This window comes from Pongo pygmaeus, chromosome 11 (genome assembly GCF_028885625.2).
Source record: "Pongo pygmaeus isolate AG05252 chromosome 11, NHGRI_mPonPyg2-v2.0_pri, whole genome shotgun sequence".
Taxonomy (NCBI): domain Eukaryota; kingdom Metazoa; phylum Chordata; class Mammalia; order Primates; family Hominidae; genus Pongo; species Pongo pygmaeus.
Window position 1 is genome coordinate 74,809,619 of NC_072384.2, and position 9,834 is coordinate 74,819,452.

The window sequence follows — 9,834 nt, forward strand, 5'->3', positions numbered from 1 at the left end:
TATCAGTGCCTCATTCCTTTTCATGGCTGAATATTCCATTATATGGATGTATTTTACTTATCCATTCATCAGCTGATAGACATTTGGTTGTTTCTACCTTTTGGCTATTGTAAGTAGTGCTTCTATGAATACTTGTATACAGGTTTTTGTTTGAATACCTATTTCCAATTTTTTTGGGTGATATAGACTAGATGATGAATCAACTAAAAACGAGGTAGCAGCTCTACCTCTTTAGCTTTTTTGGGCCTCATTTCACTTTATAGAAGGTAAGATATATATAACTTAGTGATTCTCAAACAGTATGCACAAAAACCACCTGAGAAGCCTTTTTAAAGATGCAGATTGCTGAGTCTCATGTCCAAAGAGTCCAATTCAGTAGGTCTGGAACCTAGGGATTTTTATTTTTTAAACAAGCACTGATTCTGATGGAGGTGGTCTTCCCACACTTGAGGAACTTTGGTAACTGACTGCTCTTTCTCAATGGAAATCAAACAGGCAAAGGGCACTAAGAAAAGTAAAATGTCGCTTTCCTAATTATCAACTTTCAAAAAACCCTGAAACTTGGACGATAGATATTATGGTACAATATATTTGCTAGGGGAAAAACTGTCTATAGTAGCACCATCTTCTTCCTTTGAATGGGAAAAGTTTGACCAAGAAGCAACATAAAGTATTAGCAGCAAAATACTGTTGAACCAGCTATCATCCCCAAGACTCCCACTATAAACATGTTAGCAACAGTGAAACTAGCTGCTAGTTGGACTAAGAAACTAGCTGCTAGTTGGACTGAGCCTGTTCTGAAAAGACATGGAAGATTCATTAGAGGCACACAATTGCTTAACGTAAGACTTACTGAAACACAAAAATCACATTACCCCCTAGCTTAAGGCTTCATTTCCTAAAAAGCTGACATGATTTATTTTTAGAACCAGCCACCAAGTCAGTCTTGGAAGGTGATTCTGATTTGAAGTATTCTAACTGATGTTAGACCTTAAAAACACAAGACCATCTTCAGTATTAACTACCTTTAATTAATCATATTTTATAGAAGCTCAAAACACCCAAATATTTATCCTTTATATGAATAAACAAAAGCCCTATGAATTACAATACGCAGAACACTATATAAAAGAATTCCCATAAAAATTACATTGGAATATTTTTCATCAGTGGAGCAACTGCTGTAGCTTCCTCTGAATTGGACAGCATCTGCCTGAATGCACGTTCTTCTTTGTGATAATCTAAACTTAGTGTAAGTACAAATCACAGAAGAAATTAAAGTTTTCATCTTTAATGAAATGACTTTGGAAATAACGTACATTTCCATGACACCAATACTACAGTTTTCGGAGTCACAGTAAGATACACAGAATTACATCCGTAATTAATATGAATGCGAACATGTCAAGCAGTAATTTGTTACATGGCAAACAAAATCAAGAAAGCAACCATCAAACAAAAGAGACCCATAGCTTCAGACAAGGCAAATCCCAGGATAGCATATGAGAACAGCTGCTGCTTCAGCGAAGGGTTTCTAAAAGAGACCATATATGACCGTTACTTTGAAATATTAGTTTCAACATGTTTGGTAAATGTTAAAGAATCAGATTACTAGTGTGGGGATTTTTGTAAACTGAAAAGTCTGCTGGAAGAGTATTTGCCTAGATCTCTCTTACACTATTCTCCTTCAATTCTGATAATATGGTATAAAGGTAGGGAGCTGTCTGTCAATATAAATGGTTAGTTTTCATTCATTTTGATGGGTTCTGACATTCTTATCCCTCTGAAAATATGATCTACACCTTTTAAGATCTGACAGTTTAGGTCTTAAATAAAATAAATTGATCCTTTTAAGGAATGTGCTCTAATAATTTTATTCCCAAAACAGCTTAACAATTAGGAATGCAGACTCTGAAGTCACACTTAGTTAAAATTCATTTTCTGACATTTACTAGCTATGACCTGGGCAAGTAATGTGACCTCTGTGTCTCTAGTCCTTCATAGATGTTATTCTCATAACACCCCAAATGGTGTTATGAGAATTAAGTGAAATAATGCATACAAAGCCCTTTAAATATAATGCAAGACAGAGAGTAAGCACTTAATGCAAAGTAGCTATTATTTCAGTAGCTAAGTTTCCAACTATTGTAAGCATGCTCTTTAACTTATTTAGGGATAGAAATGATTACCTGGCATAACCAATGATAAGGCTGCCAAAGACTGTTCCAATACCAGCACCAGAACCAGCCACTCCTACTGTTGCAGCACCTGCACCAATAAATTTGGCAGCAGTATCAATGTCTCTGCTGATTGCACTGGTCTGAAACTCCCTTTGGATTAGCTGAGACACACCATTCTGGGCCCCATTAAATACCGCAGAGCCCTGGAAAACAGAAAATAAAGGTAAAGGTCGTATCAGTAACCACAGGTAGCTATTTTAATTAAATACCATATTGTCAAAATGATAACTACTTATTTTGTAGCTGAGTGTAAAGAGGCAAATCAAGAGCTTAGAATAATCTCACTCTTGTAGAACAGGGATAATAATACCTACATCTTAAAAGGGTGTTGAAAATTAAGAAACAACATATATAAATATGCTTTTAAATAGAGTAGGGTTTTTTGTTTTTTATTTTTAAAGAGAGACAAGGTCTCACCTGGTCTGTCACCCAGGCTGGAGTGCAGTACAGTGTGGTGTGATCATAGCTCACTATAGCCTCAAACTCCTGGGCTCAAGCCAGCTCCCCACCTCAGCCTCCTGAGTAGCTAAGACTACAGGTGACCACCAGGCTGGGCTAATTTTTAAATTTTTTGTAGAAACAGGATCTTACTATGTGGCCCAGGCTGATCTTGAACTCCTGGGGTCAAGCAGTCCTCCCTCCTTGGCCTCCCACAGTGCTAGGAACACAGGTGTGAGCCACCGCATCCAGCCCAATAGAGTAGATTTTTCAATAACTGTAGCTATTATAATTTTAAATATAGGCAACTTAAATCAATAGACTTGAATATAAATACTTGGCCAAGTTTGGATAGAGAAATTTCTCTATTTGGCTCATCTAGTTTTTTGGCTATTTCTGGCTCTCTATTTGGCTCATCTAGTTTTTTGGATAAAAGCGTGGGAAAGACTTGCCCTCAAACTCTTATTAATGAAGTTTTTTTCCTTCACTCTAATCAAAACCCTACTCTTACTTGGTAGTGTTACCTAATTTCAATTATTGCTACTATTACCTCTCCAGTCCTACTGGCCTCTGGTCGAGATAACACTGATGCAGAAATTGGTCTGTATGCAACTCTGGATCCAGCTCGGATCTATTAACGAAAAAAAAATAAAGATTCCAATATTAAGAAAGAATACAGGTAAGACTTCAGTGACTTTTCTGGTACCATGAATTCTAAAAAAGCAAGCAGTAAAAATGAATCAGAGACTTCTGAATTGACTCTTTGCTGTTTGGTCATTTTTAATACATGAAGCAATTTTAATAAAGTTTCATGCTAATGAAATGGTAAAGCTTGCTACCTTGAATAAAATTTCTAATAACAGTTACAAAGAGAGTAAGAACTGCTTTTGACATTTCCATTATTGTAGTGCCATTAAGTCAAGTCAGAAAAAAGCAATAAATACCACACATTCTTTGACAATTTTAAGTGGACCAGCAAGTAAATTAGAAGCGTCACTATAAACATTTATCATTCAAAATAGCCCAGCAGTTAATATAAGCCCTGACCATTTCAAAGATATTTCTATATGACCATTAATCATAAAAAAAATTTCTAAAAAAGGAACTTAAGCAATTCTACATCAGTTTAAGAATAATCTGTGAAATATCTGACCATTAAGGACATATTCCAGTCCAACTTCTCTGCCCTTGAGTGTCCACTAAACTAAGGTCACAGAAAAACCCTTCAGAACCAAAACCTGATTCTCTAAGACAAATCCTCCAGATTTAGACCTCACTTAAAGCCTGCAAAATTGTTATGAAAATAATACTCCAGAGGCAGGAAGAAAGACTTTGGGCTCGTTCCCCCACCACCTTCCTCCGCCCCCACACGGAAAGGCAAAGTCCCTCCCTCTGCAGCAACGAGTTTGACCTACAGACATGCACTGGAAAGCGCTGCTGAGGTGAACTAGGCCTCAACGGCCCCCTACATCCTCTGCAGTACTCCAACCTTCGCGTCGACCCCAATCCAACAGAGAGACTGAGAGAAGGTGGGGGAAAGGGCCGCTCCGGGTCTAGGGACAAGAGAGTTTGACCTACACCGAGTGAGGCCTGACAGCTAGGCCTCGGCTTCTCTGCCTCGCCCTAGTGGCGAGGAGAGGGCTGAGATGCCCTAAGATTAGGAAGAAAGGAAGAAAACGGCAATGGGTTAATAGGTGAGGAGAGAGCCGTTCCCGAGAGGGCGGTGTGCCCCGCCCCAGGGTTGCCCCATTCAACAACGTGGACGCTCCAGGCCAAGAGGCCCCCTCCTCAATCCCCCCGGCCCTGCCTGGGCTACGCACCAGAGAGGGGGTGCAGGCGAGCTTGGCGCAGGCGAACATCTTACACTCTTCGGGGCTGCGCGGCTGGAAATATTGGGTGACAGGCGACGTGGGCTCCTCTCCCGCTTCCTCTCTGCGGAGGCAAAGAGGCTTAAGGTCAAGTGCCCTCCAGGGGCCTGTTCTTCCCACCCAGGCCCCGCAGGCTCCCGTGCACGCCGTCAGCTTGGGCCCCGTGCCCAGTGAGGCGCCGGCACAATGAATGGGTCCCTATTGGGCGCCGCTCCGCCCTGGCCAGGCCGGGCTCCCTGTGCCCTCCACTTACCTTCCCGGGAGGTGGCGGCGGCACGGGCTGCGGCAGAGGTCGAAGGAGTAGGACTGAATGCGCAAGCGCGGTCCGGCTCTTATTCGCGCCGCAGCACCCGGATGAAGAAGGCGGGGTTTCGGGTGCACCAAGGAAGACACTCAAGGTCACTTTGTAACAACTTTATTGGCAACTAGCCGGGAAGGACAACGACAACCACCTGGTGATGGGGCAAGAGGGAGACAAAAAGAAAAACTGTAGACTAGCCCCGGCAGAGAGGACTAAACAGATTAACTTTTGATATGAGTTGGCTGCAGGATAGTGGGCCTTTTTCTTCACGTTGGCACCTCGTAAGATTTGACCTTTTATCAGTTGCTGCTTCTCTGTAGTAGAAGTTGACTTGCTGGTCATTCTCTTCCTCTGTGAAATGGGACTGTGGCTGGCGGGAGGAAAGAAGGGTCATTCACTACTTGACAGGAAACTAGGGTCCCCAGCAAAGCGAAGATATTTATTTCAAGGAACCTGGAAAATGGTTCCAGAAGTATGGCTAATCCTTCAGGTGAAAGAGGGCCTGACCTAGAAGTACTGGTGGAGCCATAAGCAAATGAGTAGATCTAAGAGCTTTGTCATCTGGGGCACAAAATTGCCTCTGGGTAAAGTGAGGGTGCTCAACTTTTCTTCTAGCTCTAAGATTGGAAGATTTAAGGGATTGTATTTCATGTAGGGCTTGAGACTAAAAAAAGTCTGAGTATTCTCAAAACATACTCAATTTTAACACCTGTTTTTGTTAAGTTTGAACAAATTATCTTCTTCAGAGGAATGCAGAAATATCTCAGAAAAATGGCTCTGACTGAACTTCTGGTCTTTTTAGATCCTTGAATTATGTAAATTTAATTTAGTAATTCTAACAAATGGCTAATGGAAGTGATATCAACATGTCAACATAAAAGATTAAACATCTAGAATGCCCTGCTAAGAAGATGGCTGGGGACTGAACTCCAGCCCACTCTGCCTGGAGCCCTGGCATGAGACGACATCAATCCAGAGGATCAGCTTTTTACTTGTTAGCGCAAAGGTGCAATATTATCTGGCAGCAACGCTGGGGAGAAACCCTTAGAACTAACACTTGAAAAATGAATAAGACTTTGTCACTAATCCAACTTCAAATACAAATGGTTCAAAATTACAAAAATACTAATCATTTTAGGCTCAATCTTTAGCTGGAAAATAGAGATAATTCACGTGTACTGTTCAACAAGCAATTATTCATATAGTTTCTCAAGTACTCAATTCTAACCTGAAGAACATGGTGTCCTGTGGTGTCTACAGTAGAATAAACTGTAAAGCCTTGTGCTTCAATAATAGATCCTCCAGGGGAAAAAATTATTCTAAGTGGATTTATGTGTAGAGATGGTTTTAAGTGATGTTCCTATCTCTTTAGCACTACATCAGTGGCAGTAACTATTGAGGAGGAAGCAAGAAAGAAGCCAAGATCCACGGTGGCTGCTTCCAAGTTGCATATGGACTAGTTGCTTGTGGCAGGGAGAGACATAGGTTCCGAAATCCAGTCTGTTCTGTGGAGGGGCCTGACCATGGCTGTGACTCCACAGTGCTATTTTAGATAGTTTAACTCAGACTTTGCTTGGTTTTGCATCCTAAGATTGCGTTATAGAAAGAGGGGAATGAAGGCCAGGCGCGGTGGTTCACGCCTGTAATCCCAGCACTTCGGAAGGCCGAGGCGGGCGGATCACAAGGCCAGGAGATGGAGACCATCCTGGCTAACACGGTGAAACCCCGTCTTTACTAAAAATACAAAAAATTAGCCAAGCGTTGTGGCAGGTGCCTGTAGTCCCAGCTACTCAGGAGGCTGAGTCAGGAGAATGGCGTGAACCTGGGAGTCGGAGGTTGCCGTGAGCCAAGATCACGCCACTGCACTCCAACCTGGGTGACAGAGCGAGACTCCATCTCAAAAAAAAAAATGAAAGAGGGGAGTGAATTGGAGTAACACCAACTCATGTTGATGTTGATTGAGGGTGGATATTTGCACTGAGCAAGTTTGAAGAAAAAAAGTACCTTCTGAGAGGACTAAAGTGAGGCCATAAAGATGAATAGGGACCTCTCTGAGAAGTATCTAATCCTTTCTGTGTTTTTTCATGGACAGTGGGGACAGTCATAGTAAGTTATGACATTATAATTTGGCAATATCTGATAAGACCGGGTGATGATGATAGCCTGAGTGATGATGGCATGATGAAGATAGAAATCTGATAGTAAAGAGAAGTATGACAGATCACTCCCAAATATAGCCCTCTCCAGAAACCACTTGGACAGAAAAAAGTCCAGAGAAAGAGAACTGAGGTGTCCAATACATGAGTGAGGCCTTCTTGGATCCCTAGCTCTCGTCAAGCCTTCCCAACACCACGAGGAACAAAAATGAGCCATCCAAATGAGCTTTACCCAAATTCCTGACCCACGGTGTCAAGAGCAATGAAAGGGTTGTCGTTTGGCTCTTTCCGCCATCTTTTCGTGCCTCCACAATGGTGCACATGAATGTCCTGCCTGATGCTCTCAAGAGCATCAACAATGCCAAAAGAAGAGGCAAATGCCAGGTTCTTATTAGGCTGTGCTCCAAAATCATCATCTGGTTTCTCACTGTAATGGTGAAGTATGGTTACATTGGCAAATTTGAATCATTGATGAACACAGAGCTGGGAAAAATTGTTGTGGACCTCACAGGTAGGCTAAACAAGTGTAGAGTAATCAGCCCCAGATTTGATGTGCAACTCAAACATCTGGAAAAATGGCAGAATAATCTGCTTCTATCCCGCCAGTTTGGTTTCATTGTACTAACAGCCTCAGCTGGTATCGTGGACCATGAAGAAGCAAGAAGAAAACACACAGGAGGTAAAATCCTGGGATTCTTTTTTTAGAGATGTAATATATATTTACAAATAAAATGCCTCATGGACTCTGGTGCTAAAAGAAAAAAAAGAAACTTTGTCATTTGAAGCTATTAAGTTTTAGGGTTGTTTATTATGAAGTGCTAATATCTATTTAGTAATACATAACTAAAACAGGACACATTGTCTGCTACATATTCACTACTTCTTTGAGATCTATGTGGATGTAGCAGCATCTCTTTTTTTTGAGACAAGGTCTTGCTCTGTCATCCAGACTGGAGTGCAGTAGTGCGACTATAGCTCACTGCAGCTTTGACCTCCTGGGCTTAAGCAATCCTCCCACCTCGGCCTTCTGAGTAGCTGAGACTACAGGCATGCACCACCACACCTGCTAATTTTTAAATTTTTTATAGAGCCACAATCTCCCTATGTTGCCCAGGCTGGTCTCCAACTCCTAGGCTTAAATGATCCATCTCAGCCTTCCAAAGAGCTGGGATTACAGGAACGAGCCACCACATCCATCCGGTAGCAGTATCTTAAAATGGGGAATTTCAGTTTAAAATTCCAAGTGTAGCTCATAGCAAACCAGATAGAAAGAAGCCCAGGTCTTGGTTACTAACTCCCTTTCCTTGAAGTATTGAGGTGGAGTAGGATTGTTATCATTAACTTTAGTAAGGTAATTCTAACTGACCACATGGAAAGATATTTAAATTATCTACTTTTGAACATTTTAGTCCAGGCATGCTCACTCAGGCCTGTAATACCAGCACTTTGGGAGGTCAAGGTGGGTGGATCACTTGAGTTTAGGAGTTTGAGACCAGCCTGGCAACATAGCAAAACCCCATCTCTACAAAAAATACAAAAATTAGCTGGGCATGATGGTGTACACCTGTAGTCCCAGCTACTTGGGAGGCTGGGGCAGGAGGATCCCTTGAGCCTGGGAGGTGGAGGTTGCAGTGAGACAAGATTACACCACTGTACTCCAGACTGGGTGATGTAAATGAAACCCTGTCTTAAAAATTTTTTTTTAAATGTTAATATCCTGCAAAAGTTTCACCAGCCTTCTCATGCTGGTGTGATAAAAAAAAATTGCTGAAATGAAAATCAGAAATATAAGTTTAAAATATTCTGGGGTCTGTTATTATATTTAGTTTTTCTTATAAAAGCTTTTGTGTCTTATTATTGGCTTTAATTCGTTATCAATTTCTCTTTGAAAAAAAAACCTCTGAACCTGCACTAGTTTTATCGGACATTCAATTGAGGTTAGCTCAAATAAATACTATGCCCTTTTCTTTGAACATTGTGAGGACACAGGGAAAAGGTAAGAGTTTGCAATATAATTGGGGCATATGAGAAATTGGACTGACGTATATAAAAAATTAGAGAAAAATACAAATTAGTTTACATTCCAGGACAAAGTTGTGTGATGCACTAAGGGAAATCGCATCAGAAAAGAGATTGTCCTGGTCAGAAAGTAGCTTACTGAAGAGAAACTTGAGCTAGGACTTGAAAGATGGCATGATTCGGATAGAAAAAATTTCTAGGTATCTCTTAAATAGATCCTAACACTCCCAGATCTACCAACTGCCTGCACTGCTAATCAATTTCTAGTGTAGAAAATTTTGTCCTTAAATTTCATTTTTGACTATTCTACAAATTATTTAACCACTTTAATGACATCTAGTATACTGGACTAGAATATTTACTAAATGGGCCACAAATAATTTAGTAAGAAACTAAAAGTAAATGTATGTCTCCATGTCCTCTTTAGGTCTAGACTAAACTTTATAAAAGAGTTACATGAAAACAATGTCATAATAAAATAAATGTTATTCTGTCCTTCTTTTCTGGTAAGATATGCTAGTTATTGAGGAAAAAACAATTGTATGTCATAGTGTATAATTAATATAAAAGACTACTTACATGAAAAGAAAATGAACAAGTATATGGAAATGAAATCAAATCCCTCTGCTAATTCTTGCCCATCTCAAATGTAAGTAATTTCCTAATTTTTCAATTTGTGGCAGACACAGCTACTTGCCTATCCAACATCCATTCTCTCCTTTTTTTCTTACTTACAGAGATCTGTCCCCAGTTAAAAAAATGCTGAGCTTCTCAGATTCTCTTATGATTAGGAATGGTCAATGACATGTGAG

General features: G+C 40.6%; 2 protein-coding genes across 3 annotated transcripts; one reads left to right on the plus strand and one right to left on the minus strand.

Annotated features, from left to right (window-relative positions):
• Positions 1-1,275: 1,275 nt before the first annotated feature.
• Positions 1,276-7,750, minus strand: ATP5MC3 (ATP synthase membrane subunit c locus 3). 2 transcript variants are annotated; one of them, XM_063647631.1, is made up of 6 exons: positions 6,852-6,921; positions 4,800-6,743; positions 4,499-4,610; positions 3,229-3,309; positions 2,190-2,383; positions 1,276-1,534 (listed from the first exon to the last, which is right to left on the minus strand). In XM_063647631.1, the coding sequence occupies exons 3-6, from the start codon at positions 4,535-4,537 to the stop codon at positions 1,420-1,422; spliced, it is 429 nt and encodes a 142-aa protein (XP_063503701.1). In that variant the 5' UTR covers positions 4,538-4,610; positions 4,800-6,743; positions 6,852-6,921; the 3' UTR covers positions 1,276-1,419. The 2 variants fall into 2 exon arrangements, with proteins under 2 accessions (XP_063503701.1, XP_054332882.1); XM_054476907.2 differs by having other exon boundaries at positions 4,800-7,750.
• Positions 6,993-7,708, plus strand: LOC129031091 (small ribosomal subunit protein uS8-like). The gene has a single exon (XM_054476908.2). The coding sequence runs from the start codon at positions 7,316-7,318 to the stop codon at positions 7,706-7,708; it is 393 nt and encodes a 130-aa protein (XP_054332883.1). The 5' UTR covers positions 6,993-7,315.
• Positions 7,751-9,834: the final 2,084 nt, after the last annotated feature.

What these genes read in the sequence shown, in the direction of transcription:
- ATP5MC3 (XM_054476907.2), bottom strand. Translation starts at nt 4,537, where the DNA reads ATGTTCGCCTGCGCCAAGCTCGCCTGCACCCCCTCTCTG. An exon ending in TCGCCTGCACCCCCTCTCTG is followed by an intron (nt 3,310 to 4,498) that starts GTGCGTAGCCCA and finishes TTTCGTTAATAG; the next exon opens with ATCCGAGCTGGATCCAGAGT. An exon ending in CTTATCATTGGTTATGCCAG is followed by an intron (nt 1,535 to 2,189) that starts GTAATCATTTCT and finishes GGTCTCTTTTAG; the next exon opens with AAACCCTTCGCTGAAGCAGC.
- LOC129031091 (XM_054476908.2), top strand. Translation starts at nt 7,316, where the DNA reads ATGGTGCACATGAATGTCCTGCCTGATGCTCTCAAGAGCATCAACAAT.